Source organism: Syngnathus typhle, linkage group LG7 (genome assembly GCF_033458585.1).
Source record: "Syngnathus typhle isolate RoL2023-S1 ecotype Sweden linkage group LG7, RoL_Styp_1.0, whole genome shotgun sequence".
Classification (NCBI taxonomy): Eukaryota; Metazoa; Chordata; class Actinopteri; order Syngnathiformes; family Syngnathidae; genus Syngnathus; species Syngnathus typhle.
The window spans coordinates 320,001-339,443 of record NC_083744.1 but is presented as its reverse complement, the minus strand read 5'-3'; the positions used below and the strand labels follow the sequence as shown (position 1 = coordinate 339,443).

Here is a 19,443-nt window from a genome sequence, read left to right as displayed (position 1 = left end):
CAATAAAGCTGACTTTGACTTTAACTTTGATCGAATGACGTCTGAGAGCATTTTTATGAAGAGAAACAGGGTGGGGGTGAGAGTGGACTGGATGGAGAGAAAGCCCTTGACCTCTAGTCAAAATATAGCAGGGGATGTTTTACGACATTGCGTAGGATGGGACAAGCTAGGTTATTTATTACTGGTTACATACATTCCAACATAATCATACGATCAAGATAGTTTGGAAAACCCTGACATATCCCTTGTGTTTTATCACGTGATTATGTCAACCCAATCCACAAACACAAACAAGAAAATATAAAGAAGAATAGTAAAAATAATAAAAACACTAATAAAAAAGATCAATTAAAAACAGAGACGACAGCGGACAGGTTGGGGAACGTGTAGGGTAGGGGTGTCCAAACTATGGCCCGCGGGCAAACAGCGGCCCGCGGTCCAGTTTGTATTGGCCCGCAGCAAATTCTGAAAACATAATTGAATGTGGTCCTCACAACAGCCTGAGCACTTCTCAGTTTCCACACTAGATGGAGCCCGCCACACAAAGCGCTTGACGTCTGATTAGACCGCCCCCCCCCCACCCCCCGGAAGAGAAGCGAACGCGCAGCGTTCGATTTGACCTCCCACTAGACCCCAGCCCCCCGCCCCCCCGGGAGAGAAGCGAACGCGCTGCGCTTGACGTCCGATTAGCAGCCCCCCCACCCCCCGGAAGAGAAGGGAACGCGCAGCGTTGGACGTCTCACTAGCAACACCCCCCCCCCCCCGGAAGAGAAGGGAACGCACAGCGTTTGCCGTCCCACTAGCGCCGCCGACCCCCCGGAAGTGAAGCGACAAAAAATATTGGCCGTCGGGCCCCTTCATGTTACTAAATATGGCCCTCCTTGCAAAAACTTTGGACACCCCTAGTGTAGGGTGAAACATGACAAAAACAACAAACAATGATAGCAACAATCTCAAGTGAAGACGAGGATTTTCCTCAATACTCCAGTTCAAACTTATTGTGTGATCTAAAAACCTGGTGGCCGATGTTAATATGTAGGAAAAGTCTCACACGGTCCCTCTGCCTTAGGCGACCAGAAAGCTACCAATAAAAAAGAAAAAGAAAAACACAGAAACAGTACATCATTGTATCCATCTCTTGCGAAGCATTTTCGATGGTCAAATCATCAAGTTTCTGTAAAACACGCACAGTATAACAGCGCCTTTAAAATCCGCGTTTCATTATGGTTATCACATCCGTCACGACCAAGAAGTTGTATATGTACTTGCGCTACGGTAGAAGAGACAACCCTCGTCACAGCAGGCTTCAAACATGGGATAACACAGGTCGTAAACAAGCACAACAACACCAGCACAACCAGCACAGGAGACACAATTTTCAACAGCAGTTGCTACCAGTTGCGAGAGAATAGCCATGAAAAGAAACCCCACTGTTGTGGAACTTTGTCATTCGACATGACCTGCTGTAAGTTCTTCAGTGAAGCCATGGCGTCGTAGATGTGTGTGTCATTTTTTCCCGGAATGTATGTGCAACAGGAAGTCCCAATGATGTGGCACACACCGCCTTGTGCTGCCGTTAACAAGTCCAGAACCATCCTGTTTTGCAAGACCATCAGCCTAGTAGCCTGAATCTCTCTATTTTGTCCATCGTTGACTTGTAGTGAGAGATTCGGAAACGATTGAAAACAATTCAAGATTCAAGATTCAAGAGTTTTTTATTCGCCATGTTTGAGCGTGCCAAACAAGGAATTTGACTTCGGTAGAAACACACCCTCTGTTCAACATTTAGGTGACTAACAACATTCAGGACATGTGAATAATGGCAAAAACAGTGTAGACAAATTCAAGAAGGTGTGAGGAGCAGGATGTTATTGCACAGTAATGTCTCTGAGACTCTATGAGTGGTGTGAGTTCATCAGAGCAACAGCCTGGGGGAAGAAGCTGTCTCTGTGTCTGCTGGTTTTGGCGTACCGAGCTCTATAACGCCGTCCGGAGGGGAGTAGTTCAAACAGACTGCAACCCGGGTGAGAAGGGTCTGTAGAGATGTTCCTTGCCCGATTCCTGGTCCTGGACAGGTACAAGTCTTGGATAGATGGGAGGTTGATTCCAATGATCTTTTCTGCAGTTCTGATTGTCCGTTGTAGTCTGTGCTTGTCTTGTTTGGAGGCCGATCCAAACCAGACAGTGATGGAGGTGCAGAGGACAGACTGGATGATGGCAGTGTAGAAGGTCTTCAGAAGCTCTCGCGGCAGGTTGAACTTCTTGAGCTGTCTCAGGAAGTACAGCCTCTGCTGGGCCTTCTTCCGGACAGAGTCTATGTGGCCGGTCCATTTCAGGTCCCGAGAGATTGTGGTTCCCAGGAACTTGAAGGTGTCTGTGGAAAGAATAGTATTACTGCGGATAGTGAGGGGTAAAAGTGGTGAAGGGTCTCGCCTGAAATCCACTGTCATCTCCACGGTCTTGAGCGGGTTCAGCTCCAGATGGTTTTGACTGCACCAGTGGACCAGCCGCTCCACCTCCTGTCTGTACGCAGTCTCATCACCGTCCTGGATCAGTCCGATGAGAGTGGTGTCGTCTGCATACTTCAGGAGCTTCACACGAGAGTCACCTGAGGAGAAATCATTGGTGTAGAGGGAGAAGAGCAGTGGGGAGAGGACGCACCCCTGAGGGGCTCCAGTGTTGGTGGTCCGGGTGTCAGATGTGATGCCCCCCAGCCTCACACGCTGTCTCCTGTTGGTCAGGAAGCTGGTGATCCACTGACAGGTGGAGGCAGGCACCGCAAGCTGGATGAGCTTCTGTTGGAGGATGTCAGGGGCGATGGTGTTGAACGCCGAGCTGAAGTCCACGAACAGGATCCTGGCGTACGTTCCTGGGGTGTCCAGGTGGTGCAGGATGTAGTGCAGTCCCATGTTGACCGCATCATCCACTGACCTGTTTGCCCGGTAGGCAAACTGGAGGGGGTCAAGCAGGGGGCCTGAGACCTCCTTCAGGTGGTTCAGCACTAGCCTCTCGAACGATTTCATGACCACAGATGTCAGTGCGACGGGTCTATAGTCATTCAGACCTGTGATGGCGGGCTTCTTGGCTACTGGAACGATGGTGGAGCTCTTGAAGCACGAGGGCACCTCACCCAGCTCCAGAGAACGGTTGAAGATCCGTGCAAAGGTGGGCGCCAGCTGCTCAGCGCAGACTTTCAAGCAGGAAGGTGACACGCCGTCTGGGCCCGGTGCCTTCCTGGTCTTTTGTCTCCGGAACATCTGGCGCACTTCCTCCTCGCGGACCTGGAGTGCGGGCGCGGCCTCTGCAAGAGAGTGAGTGGGTGACAACGATGATAGAGGTGTGGACAGAGCAGTTGTGGGGAGAGGTGAGTATGTAGATTGTGTTGCAGGAGGTCCCGTGTGGGAGGACCGATCAGACCTGCAGTAGAACTTGTTTAGCTGGTTAGCAAGTCTTGGGCTCTCTACAGGACGGGTGGTTCGTTTCTTGTAGCCCGTGATGCTCTGCAGACCTTTCCACACCGTTGAGGGATCAGGATTGGCAGAGAGGTGTCTCTTCAGGTTCTCCCCGTAACACCTCCTGGCTTTCCTGACCTCTTGGTTCAGCGTGTTTCTGGTCTGCCTGAACAGCTCGCGGTCGCCACTCCTGTAGGCCTCCTCCTTGACTTTGCGCAGCCTCCTGAGGTTCGGTGTAAACCAAGGTTTGTCGTTGTTGTACGTGCAGAAGGTCTTAGTCTGCACACACAGATCCTCACAAAAACTGATGTATGATGTGACAGTGTCAGTGAGTTCATGCAAGTCTGAAGTTGCAGCTTCGAAAGCTCCCCAATCGGTGCAGTCAAAGCAGGCTTGGAGGTCCTGCCTTGACTCCACTGTCCACTTCCTCACAGTCCTCACCACAGGCTTAGAAGTTTTTAGTTTCTGCCTGTAGGCCGGGATCAGATGAATTAGACAGTGGTCCGATAGTCCTAAAGCTGCACGAGCCGCAGAGTGGTATGCATCCTTGATCACGGTGTAGCAGTGGTCCAGAGTCTGTGCCCCTCTGGTGGGACACGTTACGTGCTGTCTGTATCTGGGGAGTTCGTGTGCGAGGTTCGCCCTGTTAAGATCACCTAGAACAATGATTAGTGAGTTTGGTAGAAGTTTCTCCATGTCTGTTACCTGGTCAGCCAGCATCTGCGTGGCTTCACTCGGACGTGCGTGTGGTGGAATGTAAACAGCCGCCATGACAATCGAGGAGAACTCCCGTGGTGAATAGAACAGCCGGCAGTTTATGAAAAGTGTTTCTAGGAGAGGGCTGCAAAACTCTTTCAACACCGTGACTTCAGTACACCAACGTTCATTAATGTAGAAACAGACACCACCTCCCTTTGATTTTCCGGAGAGCTCCGCGCTGCGATCTGCTCGCATTAGCTTGAACCCGGCTAGCTCCACGGCGTGGTGGGGGGTTCGTTCGCTAAGCCACGTTTCCACAAAGCACAGCGCGGCGGATCCGCTGAAGTCCGTGTTCCTTGAAGTGAGGAGCAGCAGTTCATCCATCTTGTTCGCCAGGGAGCGGACATTCGCCAGATGAATTGACGGTAGGGCAGAACGGAACCCTTTCTGCCTCAGCCTTACGAGTGCGCCGGCTCGCTTACCGCGCCGCCGTCGTCGCGCTAGCTTGTACGCTAGCTTGTACAGCACCGCCGCTCCGGCTAGAATCTCCGACAAACAGTCTGAATCGGAGAGAACAGGAGAGAAAGTACCAGAAGAAGTCTGTCCGATGTTTAACAGAGCTTCTCTGGTAAAAGTGATCCGGGATGGGCAGCAGAGGACACAGAAAACACACAAAATAAGACAAATAAACAGAGAGCGACTCACCGTGGCTGCCATCCGCGGCGCCATCATGATCAATAGTTCAGTGTCTCGATGAAGAGTGAATGTTTTCCAACTCTGACCCAGGGAAAAAGCGCATGAACAACTTTGTCTCCAACGGACCATACTTTATGGTCGTCTGGAACATTCGCACCCCAGACAGGGCCATGAGGGTCAAAGGTTGCAACCGCCCTGCGTTGACGTCCAGAAGAGTTGTGTGCTGACGCCAGCTGACGATGTCGTATCCTGTAGGTGTGGTCTGTCACCCACACTGGTGCACACACTCCTGTCCAGTTGGCTGGCAGCATCGGGTAAACCTTGTGACCACAAAGCCACCAGCCATTCTGTATGAAGTATGTTCCGTCCGATGGTGCAGCCATGTTGGTAGGAGAGACCTTACGCCTTGAAATGGCTCTCCCATCCTGGCACACAGCGGTGATGTCCAAAGCTCCCATCCAGTTTCCTCCTGGAGAAGAGTTGTCGTTAATGCATTCGTGGGTCTTGTTTTCTTGGATGAAACACGTGTAGTCCATTCCAGGTAGCCTTTTTGTTTAGGCCACTTGTGGCATCTGTCGTCCTCCAACAGTTACATTGGGATCAATCACAGGCATGTGGAACCTCGTTGCTACTAGGATGACAGAGACACCGGGACATCCCCTCGCCTAGCGGAGTGGGGATGGTTGTTTTCTTCACCAACATTGAGATGTCCCACCCTAAACGATGGGACCCCTTTGAAGTCAGCCTTCCCCAACACTCTGAATTAGGGGTCCAGCACTCTCTGCAACTTGCAGTGGCTGAGGTGAATCCAGCTGGGCCGTTCAGCGACCTTCACTACGGTGGGGGTAGTCAGCAAAACTTGGAATGGTCCCTCCCACCATGGGCTGACCCAGTTATTTCTTTTAACAACCTTGATGTAGACCCAGTCTCCTGGATTGATGGGGTTGTTGACCTGTGAGGAGGAAAGATCAAGCGGCAGTAAATTTGCATTTGACACATTTTTCAGTTTGAGCGTCCTTATCATATAGTCTGCCAAGGACTGTTCTTCATCTGCTTTTTGCACATCTGCAGGGAACACAGGTAGTCTATATGGTCTCCCATGGATGATTTCAAAAGGTGTTAACCCTTCTGAAGTGGGAGTAATTATCATATAGCGCTTCACTAAGTCTAGGCACTCTGGCCACGATCTGCCTCATTCATTGCTGTGGCCTCCAAATGAACTTGCGTGGAGGAAGGGGGGAGTTTTGAACAAACATAACACCCCTCCTGTGTGTGGGCTCTCACAGTGAACTTGACGTACCGGTACCACGTGTTGGTTTCGTATGGGTTTTTGGGGTCCCATGACCAGTCCTCAAAGTTCTCATTGTGGGACCATCATTTTCCACGGTCAACATTGTCACTTGGTCTGTTCAAATGAGTCCATAAACCATAGCACGCTCCAACCACAACGCAGCAGAGGATCCATCTGCCATATGGAGCCCTGTTGCTACTAGGATGGCACAGACACCGGGACATCCCCTCGCCTAGCGGAGTGGGGATCGTTGTTTTCTTCACCAACATTGAGACCACCCACCCTAAACGATAGGACCCCTTTGAAGTCAGCCTTCCCCACCACTCCGAATTAGGGGTCCAGCACACTCTGCAACTTGCAGTGGCTGAGGTGAATCCAGCTGGGCTGTTCAGCGATCTTCACTGTGGTAGGGGTAGTCAGCAAGACTTGGAATTGTCCCTCCCACCGTGGGCTGACCCAGTTCTTTCTTTTAATGGGGTTGTCGACCTGTGAGGAGGAAAGATCAGGCGGCAGTGAATTTGCATTTGACACATCTTTCAGTTTGAGCGTACTTATCATATAATCGGTATGATGGCTTTGCAGATGCTCGTTTAGATGGAACTACTTCCACCCATTTGGAAAATGCATCAATCATCACTAAGCAGTATTTGTGAGGTCCACTTTGTGTGAGCTCAATAAAATCCATGTGCATTTGAAATGGGTAAGACGGTTTTGGAAATTAGCCTCTCTTAGGTCTCATATTTCCTTGTGGATTATGTTTCACACAAACAGGACATGCTTTACAATTTTGTTTTAAGTAAGCATCTAAACCAAAGGTAGTGAATTGTTGATGTATGATGGACTTCATCCCTCCTGTCGACACATGGCAAGGCCCATGTGTCGCAATTGCTGCTGCCATCAATTCGCTAGTAACGTTTGTTTACCAAACTTCAAATTCTCCTAGTAACAGCGATCTCGTCTTTATATTGTAAGTCCTGCAACTCATCCTATTTGCGAGCTACGTTTCGTCTATAGTTCCAATTTAATAGCACAGCACATTGTGTTTTCAGTACCATCCATCCATCCATCCATTTTCTGTACCGCTTAGTCCCCACGGAGGTCGCGGGCGTGCTGGAGCCTATCCCAGCCGTCATCGGGCAGTAGGCGGGGGACACCCTGAACCGGTTGCCAGCCAATCGCAGGGCACACAGAGACAAACAACCATACGCACTCGCACTCACACCTAGGGACAATTTGGAGTGCTCAATCGACCTACCAAGCATGTTTTTGGGTTTTGGGAGGAAACCGGAGTGCCCGGAGAAAACCCACGCGGGGCCGGGGAGAACATGCAAACCCCACACAGGGAGGACCGGAGGTGGAATCGAACCCGCACCCTCCTAACTGTGAGGCGGACGTGCTACCCAGTGCGCCACCGAGCCGCCATGTTTTCAGTACCATTATTCAAAATTAACTCAACGAGGTCTGCGTTCCACATCTAGCCCTGATCTATGTCTTGATCTCTCAAACGTTATTACTTGTGTCATGATTGTTCAAAAATGTGACTTAGAATATGGTGCTGTGAATTTCCAATCTCTCTGATCAAATTGGATCCTGCTTCTTAGCTCTTCTTTTTCATGCTCCTGTTAGCCTGCAATTGTCCAAATCAATAATGTTGTTTTCTTTTAACTGTCTTTCTTTTGAACCTCTAAATCTCTCGTGTTGCTAACCTATCTACACCAGGAAACCATTTAAAGGGTCTTAAAGAAAGGACCAACAGATTACTCCCAATATCTCCTCATTATTTATGAGTTAGCCCCCCTTTCCTCACTCGGGTGCATATCTTGTCAGTTGTTAATGGAAACCAGATGTGTCTCATGCCAATGAGATCATGGACCAAGGCCCAAACAATCCCGCACGAACCTGACCCGAAACATGACCCGGTCACACTTAGGCTTACTAGTGAGATATACATTGCATGATACCAGAATAAAAAATTACCACAGTATGACACCAAATGTATTACATGTGTTACTGGTTCTCCAGTTTTTTCTCTCGTTAATTATCAATCCAAAAGCTACGTTTCTCTTTTTAGCATTTGACTTACTCAAAATCACTCTTTCATCAAAGTCGCTCTACTAATTTTCCATAGTAGTCGCCAACAACTTCAACCATTCAACCTGTATTTTCCTTTCATTCAGGGAATCATTCATCAATGCTCATTTGCATCTCACACACAGTCTCCAAAAAGGAGTCTTTCCATCACATTGGACCCAGTTTAACCAAGCTCACCACACAACATTAATATATCATTTTCAACTCAGGCTTCGTGATAGGACAATCCACCAACCCAAAAAAAAACTCAACTCATAAAAACTACTGGCAAATTAATCCGAATTATTTTTTGTTTTTCAAATTTGAAGAACTCAATCTCTCAGATTTAGCTCGCATATTGAAAATTTTATAATTTTATAACACCATCAATCAATTATTCCTATTAAATGTAGCATTGCAATGTCTTAAATTCACAATTTTGCTTCTTCCAATTCCTGAAAGTATGTTCTGTCATTTTTTTTTCTTCTTTTCAAATTTCTCATGAGGGCTCAACACTTAACATGCACTAGTGGGGATCAATTTCTGCTCGCAAACAGATTTCTCTCTTTTCCTCTCTTTTTTATCTTACCAAATTGTTTCTGTTCTGCAGTGCAAATTGGATAGACCGCAGTCTAGCAATTTGATCTTTGGTCATTTGTCATTGGGCATACAAACAGCATTGTCATATTGGCATCTATTCTTTCTTTCTCTGTATTAGCATGACGAGTCAAAGTGGAGGAAGCTTGTCATGCTGAAAATGTTACTTTTCCTCTGCCTCTTCCTCCGCCCTTTGATTGTTTTTGTTTTTCACGACGACACACTCTTGCCAAGTGTCCCCGTTCCCCACAATTCCAACAGTCCAAATTTGATGTGGAGTTTGAATTGAATGGCGGCCTGCGGCCTTGTTGGTCTCTAACTCTTCCTCTCCCCCTTTGGGAACTTTGGAAGAAGACCGTTGTATCTTCATCTAGATCATTACCATCATCATCTAGATGAAATACATCAGAACTTTTGCCTTTTTGGATCACTTTTTTAGCATGTCTGGCCCACTGCATAGTTGTTGTATACAAGTTTTGCGCACGAGCGGAATGCCTCGCTTGCTCCGGGACAGTGCGCCTGCGCACTATGGCCTCATTGTCTTCCAGCCTGACAAACATAGTCGCAGCCTCATCACTTTTCAACTTTCTATCTTTTGTTACATTTCAACTTTCCTTGTACTTCATACTTTTTCTTCCACTTCGGCATGTATTGCATACAATTAAGAAATCTACTCGCCATGGACTTCTCATCTCCTTCAAGAGCTAGAGATTTATTGTTCCTTTTTCCCATCTTAATTTTAGTTTTTCCAGTTTTTTTTTCAATCTTTTTTTCTTTGAGGATCCTCAATGCAGGTTTAAATTGACCTTTCAACAATTACTAGCCTGTATTATTGCCGTTGATCAATGCTAGAACTGCTATCTAGTCAATTTATTCTACCAGTCACACTTTCTCAACCACACAAACTCTAGCGCTTTTTATTCTTAGGCCTATCCAGGATGGGTGTAAAACCCTCCCAAACAGCTTGGAAAAACGAAAAAAAAAAAAGAATCTACGCCCTTCTTCAATTAAGAAAAATAAACAGTTTTTTTCTTAGCCCGTTCCTTCCACTGGGACTAGAATCCCAGCTGTTTCATAGCCCGGAAAAAACAAAGCTGTACCTCATAGCTCGGACAAACCAAAGCCGTATCTCATAGCTCGGACAAACCAAAGCCGTATCTCATAGCTCGGACAAACCAAAGCCGTATCTCATAACTCGGACAAACCAAAGCCGTATCTCATAGCTCGGACAAACCAAAGCCGTATCTCATAGCTCGGACAAACCAAAGCCGTATATCTCATGCACCTTTAACTTTTTACGCGTTTCACAACAACACAATCACACAACTTTAGGGTTTTAACTTACTTGTCACCAGGTTCGTTGCACTGCCGGGTCCCGTCAATCCACCTCTGTCAGACGAAGGCAGACTTAAGATGCTGGCCCAGCAAAAAAATCTCTTCCCAGGACTTCCTTTTCTAGGTCCTCCTAATGGACCCTGGCTTGTCGACAATGCAACACGTCCTCCTCCGTCAGCCAGATGGCGGGTATGAGGGTCCTGGGTTTTGGCACCAAAATGTTAGAGTGGTGCTCACTCTAACTTGTTTTGCAAGAACCACATGGGAGACAATTAAGTCATTTTCTGGGCACCTGCAGGCGGAGACTCCATTCGTCACTGTGCGTACAGCAATGATCGAATGACGTCTGACTCTCGCCTCCCGCAAGAGCATTTTTATTAAGAGAAACAGGGTGGGGGTGTGAGTGGACTGGATGGAGAGAAAGCGCTTGACCTCTAGTCAAAACATAGCAGGGGATGTTTTACGACATGGTGTAGGATGGGACAAGCTAGGTTATTTATTACTGGTTACATACATTCCAAAATAATAAATAACGATCATGATAGTTTGGAAAACCCTGACAACATTCAAACTTGTACATAAAGGAGAATCAAAATCAGGACTCGATCCTGCTTTCCAAGACCAGCGCTTACACCAGCTATGAGGTTCGAGCACACTAACTGGTTCTCAAACTTGGCCCAGGTATCTTGCTTGGCCAGTGACAGGTTCGACCTCCCGACGGACCATCCTCTCCAGCACCCCTGAATAGACCTTACCAGGGAGGCTGAGGAATGTGATTCCCCTATGGTTGGAACTCACCCTCCAGTCCCCCTTCTTAAAGAGGGGAACCACCACCCCAGTCTGCCAATCCAGAGGCACCGTCCCCGATGTCCATGCAGTGCTGTAGATGTGTGTCAGCCATGACAGTCCCACAACATCCAGAGCCTTTAAAAACTCTGGGCGGATCTCATCTACCCCCGGGGCCTTGCACCAAATTACCTCAGTGAGTTCGACCCCAGAGATTGGAGAGTCCACCTAGAGTCTCCAGGCCCTGCTTCCACAATGGAAGGCGTGTCGTGGAATTGAGGAGGTCTTCGAAGTACTCTCCCCACCGACTCACGACGTCCCGAGTCGAGGTCAGCAGCACGCCATCTCCAATATAAACAGTGTTGACGGTGCACTGCTTCCCCCTCCTGAGACGCCGGATGGTGTACCAGAATTTCCTCGAAGCCGTCCGGAAGTCGTTCTCCATGGCCTCGCCAAACTCCTCCCACGCCCGAGTTTTTGCCTCAGCTACCGCCGAAGCCGCGTACCTCTTGGCCATCCGGTACCTGCCAGCTGCCTCCGGAGTCCCGCAGGCCAAAATGGCCCGATAGGACTCCTTCTTCAGCTTGACGGCATGCCTTAACGCCGGTGTCCACCAGCGGGTTCGGGGATTGCCGCCACGACAGGCACCAACCACCTTACGGCCACAGCTCCGGTCGGCTGCCTCAACAATGGAGGCACGGAACATGGTCCACTCGGACTCAATATCCCCCGCCTCCTCCGGAACGTGGGAAAAGCTCTGCCGGAGGTGGGAGTTGAAGCTCTTCCTGACAGGGGATTCTCCCAGACGTTCCCAGCAGACCCTCACAATATGTTTGGGTCTGCCAGGTCGGACCGGCATCTTCCCCCACCGTCGGAGCCAACCCACCACCAGGTGATGATCAGTTGACAGCTCCGCCCCTGTCCAAAATATGTGGCCGCAAATCCGATGACATGACTACAAAGTCGATCATTGAACTGTGGCCTAGGGTGTCCTGTTGCAGACAATCTGTGTCAAGAACAGATGTCCAATAATAGAACACTGCTCGGGTTCAGATCGGGGGGGCCGTTCCTCCCAATCACGCTCCTCCAGGTCTCACTGTCATTACCCACGTGAGCATTGAAGTCACCCAGTAAAACAATAGAGTCCCGAGACGGAGCGCTCTCCAGCACTTCTTCCAAGGACTCCAAAAAGGGTGGGTACTCTGAGCTGCCGTTTGGTGCATAGACACAAACAACAGTCAGGACCCATCTCCCCACCCGAAGGCGGAGGGTTAAGGTTAGGGTTGTCTCTCGTTGACCGGGGTGAACTCCAATGTTCAGGCGCCCAGCCGGAAGGCAATAAGTATACCCACACCTGCTCAACGCCTCTCACCGTGAGCAACTCCAGAGTGGAAGAGAGTCCAGGGCCAGCTTGTACCGGAACCCAAATGGGTGTGGAGGCAAGTCCGACCATGTCTTGTCGGAACCTTTCTGCCTCGCACACCAGCTCGGGCTCCTTTTCAGCCAGAGAGGTGACATTCCATGTCCCAAGAGCCAGCTTCTGCAGCCAGGGATCGGTCCGCCAAGGTCCCTGCCCTTGGCCGCCGCCCAGCTTACACTGCACCCGACCCCTTTGGCCCCTCCCACAGCTGGTGAGCCCATGGGAAGGGGGAACCATGTTTCCTTTTCGGGCTGTGCCCGGCCGGGCCCCATGGGCGAAGGCCCGGCCACCAGACGCTCGCCTTCGAGGCCCACCTCCAGGCCTGGCTCCAGAGGGGGGCCCCGGTAACCCGCGTCCGGGTGAGGAAAAACGAAATCCAATTATGTTTTTCTTCATAAGGGGCTTGTGAGAGCCGTGCTTTGTCTGGCCCCTCACCTAGGATCCGTTTGCCATGGGTGACCCGACCAGGGGCATGAAGCCCCAGACAACATGGCTCCAGGATCATTGGGGCGCGCAAACCCCTCCACCACGGTAAGGTGAGGACTAACGGAGGGGTCTCGTTTATCAATGCAGTTTAATTTCTGGTGGTTCGCATTTGAATGGACACATGCCAGTCTATTGTAATTGGGCAAAAAATATTGTTTTTGAATAAAACCAATAACCACCGCCCTCAATTGCACACGCACTCCTCTTTACTGTTTACAAGCACAATCACAAGTACAAGTCATCTTCATCCATAACCACATCAGTCTTTCCTTGTTAAAACACAGCATCCCAACAAAAAAAATGTGTTCCATCAACTTTTAGCTTCTTAATAGACAACGATGGTATTTATTTACATATTGAAACACACGTCCACCTCCTTCAATGTTACACGTGAATGCACATACAGAGAGAAGTTTTATTCATTTTGATCAGGCTACATGAAGCAAGATATAAAGGTGAATGTAATTCTCATTAATGGAATAAATTACTCTTTTTGACCAGCAGGGGGGAGGGGGGTGTTCACATGAAGCCTCGAGAAATGAACCTATTTGCAAACCGTTTGGTGGGAAAGCCTCGAATCCTAACATCTTACATTGAGATCAGACCCCATCAAGTCATAATTGACTGCTTAATCCTGTAAGAATGAAGCGAACGGATTGAAATGGTTTTGGTTTTGAACTATTGATTTAACCAGTAGAGGGGGTGCACCGTTCCTGGAGGTACTGCAATACCTGGTCGATGTCTCCTAGGCTTGCCGTGTGCAGCTGTGAGAGTTGCTGCAGCCATTTGGAGCACAGCCACGGGCTGGGGGGGGGATCTGTCTGTGCTTCCTTACCAGCAAGTTTCTGGAAGTCCACATGGCGTCATTGATGGCAGCAAAGGTCAGCAACTGCTTTGTAAAGTCTTCTTGCTTGATTTTCAACGGTCTCACCCCATAGAGTACACGGTCTGCATTCAGCGCTTTCCTTGCGGGGAATTGCAGGTCGCCCACAGGTCTACGGCAGCCCTGCACTACCAGAGCAGGTCCCACACTGACTCCTGGGCGCCACAGCCAGATCAGGGGCACGTTGAGAGCGCTGACATGCCCCGAGAGTGCATAACGGACCTGACTGGGAGGACATCACGGGCCACCATCCATGACAGGTCCCGAAGTTTGTTTCGAGAGGGCGGGGTGGTTGACGTTGCGCCAAACTGCAAGGCCGCGCACTGGACACACCGCTTCCCGCTCCTGTAGGACAGAGATCATGGATCTGTGATTTGTTAAAATTTCACTATTTTCTTGCTCTAATTTAAAGTTCTTCAAAAACTTCTTGATTAAGGAAAAAGAAAAGACACAGGAATTCTTTGGTCGGTGGTTTTTAGCTTTAGTTTCCGGAGGTATGAGCCCATCCAGAATCGTGTTATTGCTTGGCTTTTCGGTGCATTTGGTGTAAGGGATTGGACAGTACCGCCAAGTGCGTAGCGATAGAGACTTTATTGCGGTGGGAGTAGCTGGAGCTAGCGCTGGATCGGCAATCAGGCTGGGAAGAACAAGCTGTTCTGCGGTATCTTCGATTCTTCATGGACGCCAATTTGTCGTGGACCGGAGAGCGAAGCAACATCATGCGACAGACGGACACTCGGGTCTGTGCTGGCGGCGTTGATATAACGCTGTCCCTGAGCCTGTGGCAGGTGGCGGCGATTCGGCTGATAGGGGGGCGTGGTCCTGTCACAGGTGGCGCCGGTACGTGACATTTGGTGTAAGGAGCGCGCTTCGCAGGTGCAGGGCAACATATCTGCTTCCGAGGAAGAGCTTTAGGTCCGGCACTCCTTTTCCTCCTTTTTTCTGTTTTTCTTCATGGTGTCCCTCTTCAGTCTCTCCAACTTGGATTTCGAGATGAAGTAAAAAATGGCTCATTCCAAATTTAAAATCACCTTCATTGTTGGGATGAAAACAGAACTGATTAGTAAAAGCAAGGGTAAAATCACCACTTTTATGGTTAAATTTTTCTCTTCTATGGTCAGCTCTCTTAATCCCCCAAACCCAAGAACAGATACTACACTTGATTTTAGCCAAAAGGCCGAGAAGCGATGGAGTATACGAGTGACGGACTCGCTTAATGTCACGAACTGGTAAACTGTAAAGAACTGGGAGCAAACCTAACAGGTTACAGTACGGAACAGAGTGCTTCTCTTCTGGGCACTAATAAATCAGCAAACTTGTCTGCTGACTTATTTGTTCACACTTCTTCACCCGCAGCAATGCATGTAGTTCACGAGGCATATATGTGTCCCCTTTCAGCAGTCTCTATCCAAATACACAGTGTAGGTACCTATTAAAAGTGTAGTCCCGATGAACATGAAAGGCAAAGATTGATCATTCACAAACAACTTTCCATGGTCATCATATCTACCTAACGGCTGCGCCAAAAGAGTTGGGCCAGAAGAATAGAGCGGAACTCATCCAGAAGTGCATGAACACCACCTTGTTGAAAGAATAAGTTTAATAGTTTGACCGAATCCAGGTTAAGAACCACTGGTTTAGAGGCTGTTATTTCTGCAAAAGGAGGAACTACTAGATATTGATGTCATTTTTCTGATGGGGTTTCCAAATGTATGCACCTGCCTACTTTTGTTTAAATAATGATTGCACACTGTCTGCAAATAATATAAACTTCATTTCACTTCTCAAATACCACTGTGTTGATCACTGCCGTCATCGGCCATGCATGGATTCGGGCCATCTGATTGGTTCCTTTGCCCACCACCCTTGCCCCCCCATACACACACAGGATTTGTTAGGAATCGTTTTGGCTGTCCGTTCAGAGCAAGGAATGAGCCACTAGCCCCACGAGAAGTTGTCATTTTCTGTAAGCTTGTGTGTATGTAAATTTGTCATGGTCCAACGAAAGACTGTTTAGGGTGAATAAAAAACAACTGTAACAAATTTATTCTGCTATTAACCAGATTCAAACTGGGGTTGCAGCCGCCTCTATGCTATATTATGGCCAATATGCAGTTGCATGTTTAGGGTCTTTTCTCTAGGATCTTCAGCCAGGCAGACCATGAAAGAATGTTGATATTAAAATGTTGGTGGAACTCTCCAATTACTACGCAGATCCGATGATCCCTAAGACTTGAGATGAGACAAAATTGGAAAGACTATTGGTTGACAGTGTCTGTGAGTTACTTCAACCCAAAAGTTCACACAAATTACACATGGCTAATGTTGACCACAAAATGGCATGTGGGTTGGCCAGGAGTCCTGGAATCTTCTGATCTGTAGACAGATTTGTTACCCATTGCTCCACGAGCCCCACGGGAATATGTGGCTTGTAAGCTTGTAACACTTTTGCAAAAATGAAAAAAAAAAAAAAAGGGTGACATTATTTGAATGTGCCATGATGCTTCATCCATTGCGCCACTCGCCCTACAAGTTACGGCTATTGACCGTAAACTTGTGTGGAAAATCGTCATTGTCCAAAAGATGGCAGTTTAGCAATAGTGAACATGGGAGAAATTCTTCAAAGTAATTTGATTATGCGATGACCCAGATTCAAACCAGGTTTGCTGCGGCCACTATGCAGAATACTAACCACTATACGATCATGGCAAATATGTCCAAACCTTTTAACGCTACTGCATACAGGTCATGATCGTGTAGTGGTTAATGGTTGTGTTCGATTCGAATCCGGGTTATGGTTTAATCAAATTCCCTTGTTGAATTTGTCTGCTGGTCACTGTTCCTAGACAGTCTTCCTTTGGACAATGACAGTTTTCCACACAAGTTTACAGTCGATACAGTCTTGTAGGGTGAGTGGCACAATGGATGACACATGATGGCAAGTGATGAGAATCAAAACAAAAGATTTAAGAGACCCAAGGTAAATTAACTGAACCCGTTCCGTTTTAATTGACAGCCCATGTGATATGCACCTCAGATAAAATCGGGCGAGTTGATCAACAGCAATGTTTTAACGAAGGGCTCATCTGGGAGTTGAACCCCGGACCTCTCACACCCAAAGCAAGATTCATACCCCTAGACCACCTGTGTCAAACTCGCGGCCCGAGGGCCAGTTATGGCCCACCGTATCATTTTCTGTGGCCCGCAACGACAAATTGTGCATTAAATTTATGTCATACTAAAATTGCAAATTGTCGTAACTTTCAAGAATCTTCTTAAAATTATTTTTGAAATATTTGAAAGGTTTCCACTCATCTGATTTGAAAAAACAATTATTAATTATTATTATTGTCAGTTTGTTTTGTAGCTTATACTGTATATAATATGAGGTGTTTATTTATTTGGGTTGACAGTCATAATGGCCCGTCGAGGGAAACTTTGACTACAATGTGGCCCGCGGCAAAAATGAGTTTGACACCCCTGCCCTAGACCAATGAGCTTCAAAGAAAGCTCGCAGACCATGTTACATTCTGTGTAACACTGGCCTGTCAAACAGTCCACACAACGATAGACAACAGTGTTTCAAAGAAAAGCTCGTCCGGGAGTTTAACCCGGGTAATCAAAGAACCCTAGGCGAGAATCATTCCCCTGCACCAATGAGCCCCATAGTAGACCAGCTGACCCCGTTACATTCTGATTGGAAGCACTGAAGACTGAATGCCAGTGATTTATGGAATAAATGGAATCTGGTTGGCCTATGGCTCCCAATTCCCCAGCTTCACGCCCTAATGCTAACCCTAAAACCCTAACAATTAACAAACCCTAATAATTAAACTTTAACCTGCTAACCCGCCTACCATAACCCCCTCACCTTTAATCTCTAATGCTCCCACTAAAGGTAGTGCTCTATAAACTTGAAAGCAGGCATATACGAATCGAACCAGCAGATTGCCCCATTTCAGAAGTGTTTTACAAACCTTTACAGACGGTTAAAATCCACATTATAGTTATGCGCGCATGTGTTCCGTGAGCGTTCTCGCCCGCCCCCTCCCTTTCCTTTCTCCCGCCAAGTACCAATTTGCCCCCTACAGCGCACACTCCTCGTTAGTATAGTGGACAGTATCTCCGCCTGTCACGCGGAAGACCAGAGTTCGATTACCCGACAGGGAGCTTACATCTTTGTGCGAAATAGCATTTAAGAAGGTTTTCAATCCATATGCGTTAACCAGTGTCAGCAGCAGATAAAATTATATAGATGCATTGGTTGGTATCATTACATCGTAAGATGGCGCCGCAGATGGCCACCTCGGTGACTCGCTCTCTGTTACTTTGTGTTATTTTACATCTTTTTAACCTCACTTTGTATCATACTTCCGGTTTGCCACGTAGCGCGCCGCAGCGTCACTAGAGAGATGATCTACATTCCTACATTTCTATATGCTTTTCTAGTTTTTCCTCGCTTTTTACTCCACTTTTTGGAGTTTACTATTGTTGAAAGTCGCGGACCGTCAATTCCTGCCATTTCAATCGCGTCACTGTTTGGCTCTCAGCGGAGGCTTCGTGGCTGTTTGTCTACCGTCGATCATCGGACACGTAAGTATGGCTGCGGATCAAGGGGTTTGTACGGCTTTTTGCACCAACTGCTAGAGGGACAGTAGACAGCCTGCTAGCCCAGTTAGCATTAGCCCCAAACGGCTGGCTAACCGCGATAAGCCAGTCAAGACGCATAGCCGTTCCAAGCCATCTCGGCCTACTGGCTCTCGCACCTTGGTCATAGTTGACTCCATTACCTGAAAAACATCACACTTAAAAATCCAGCCACGGTATTGTGTATCCCTGGAGGCAGAGCACCCGACATAGAAGCTAATCTAAGGGCGCTAACTCGCAATAGGTCTAGTCATCAGCGTAGGTCCAACAACACTAGCCACTCGGATATAGTGATACACGGTGGCTCCAATGATATATTTCAAGCATATATTGGCTCTATTGATAATCTTACCTCATCTACACCGTGTTCCAAATTATTATGCAAATTGTATTTAAGTGTCATAAAGATTACATTTTTTGTTTTTCAATTAAACTCATGGACGGTATTGTGTGTCAGGGCTCGTTGAATCACTGAAATCAATCTCAGACACCGGTGATAATTAGTCTGCCAGTTGAGCCCAATTAAGGAAAAACTACTTAAGAATGGCGTTCCACATTAAGCAGATGATTTGAAGTTCGCTTTGAGCAGTACTATTAGACTTCCAGCGGGCCGCGAGCGGACCGAAAGCCGTCCAGGGACACTCTGGGCCGGCTCCACGCGGTGCCAGGCTCACCGGGAGGCCGTGCGCACGCCTGAGATGGCCGAAAATAAGCTCCAGCAGAGCGGATGGACGCTTTTTAAGCACCGCCGAGGAGAAGATGCAGCCATATTTATGATTAATATTAGACTTCCAGCGGGCCGCGAACGCACCGAAAGCCGTCCGAGGACACTCTGGGACGGCTCCACGCGGTGCCAGGCTCACCGGGAGGCCGTGCGCACGCGTGAGATGGCCGGAAAAAAGCTCCAGGAGAGCGGATGGACGCTTTTTAAGCACCGCCGAGGAGAAGATGTAGCCATATTTATGATTAATATTAGACTTCCAGCGCGACCTGGTACCGCGCACGGGACGAAACACGCCCCGCGCAGAGTTCCAGGCGCCCGGGAAGACCTTTAAGCGCTGCCGCTGCAGCTGCGGCGGGG

At 48.2% G+C, this 19,443-nt stretch overlaps 1 protein-coding gene and 1 pseudogene across 7 annotated transcripts; both read right to left on the bottom strand.

Annotated features, from left to right (window-relative positions):
* Positions 1-2,974: 2,974 nt before the first annotated feature.
* On the bottom strand, positions 2,975-4,894 carry LOC133157486 (uncharacterized). Of its 7 annotated transcripts, none has more exons than XR_009715019.1 (5): positions 4,857-4,894; positions 4,634-4,711; positions 4,158-4,506; positions 3,418-4,108; positions 2,975-3,301 (listed from the first exon to the last, which is right to left on the bottom strand). XR_009715019.1 is itself a non-coding variant. In XM_061284054.1 (2 exons), the coding sequence occupies exons 1-2, from the start codon at positions 4,146-4,148 to the stop codon at positions 3,181-3,183; spliced, it is 852 nt and encodes a 283-aa protein (XP_061140038.1). In that variant the 5' UTR covers positions 4,149-4,150; the 3' UTR covers positions 2,975-3,180. The 7 variants fall into 7 exon arrangements, 1 of the variants encoding a protein (XP_061140038.1); XR_009715020.1 differs by having other exon boundaries at positions 4,158-4,535; positions 4,857-4,893; XR_009715016.1 differs by having other exon boundaries at positions 4,158-4,711; positions 4,857-4,893.
* A 9,838-nt stretch (positions 4,895-14,732) lies between these two features.
* LOC133157688 (U2 spliceosomal RNA) lies at positions 14,733-14,904 on the bottom strand (annotated as a pseudogene).
* Positions 14,905-19,443: the final 4,539 nt, after the last annotated feature.

Bases quoted from the DNA above. Each gene is read 5' to 3' on its own strand.
- LOC133157486 (XM_061284054.1), bottom strand. From the start codon at position 4,148: ATGGAGAAACTTCTACCAAACTCACTAATCATTGTTCTAGGTGATCTT. The intron at 3,302-3,417 runs GTCTGATCGGTC...ACTCTCTTGCAG, and splicing joins CTAAACAAGTTCTACTGCAG to AGGCCGCGCCCGCACTCCAG.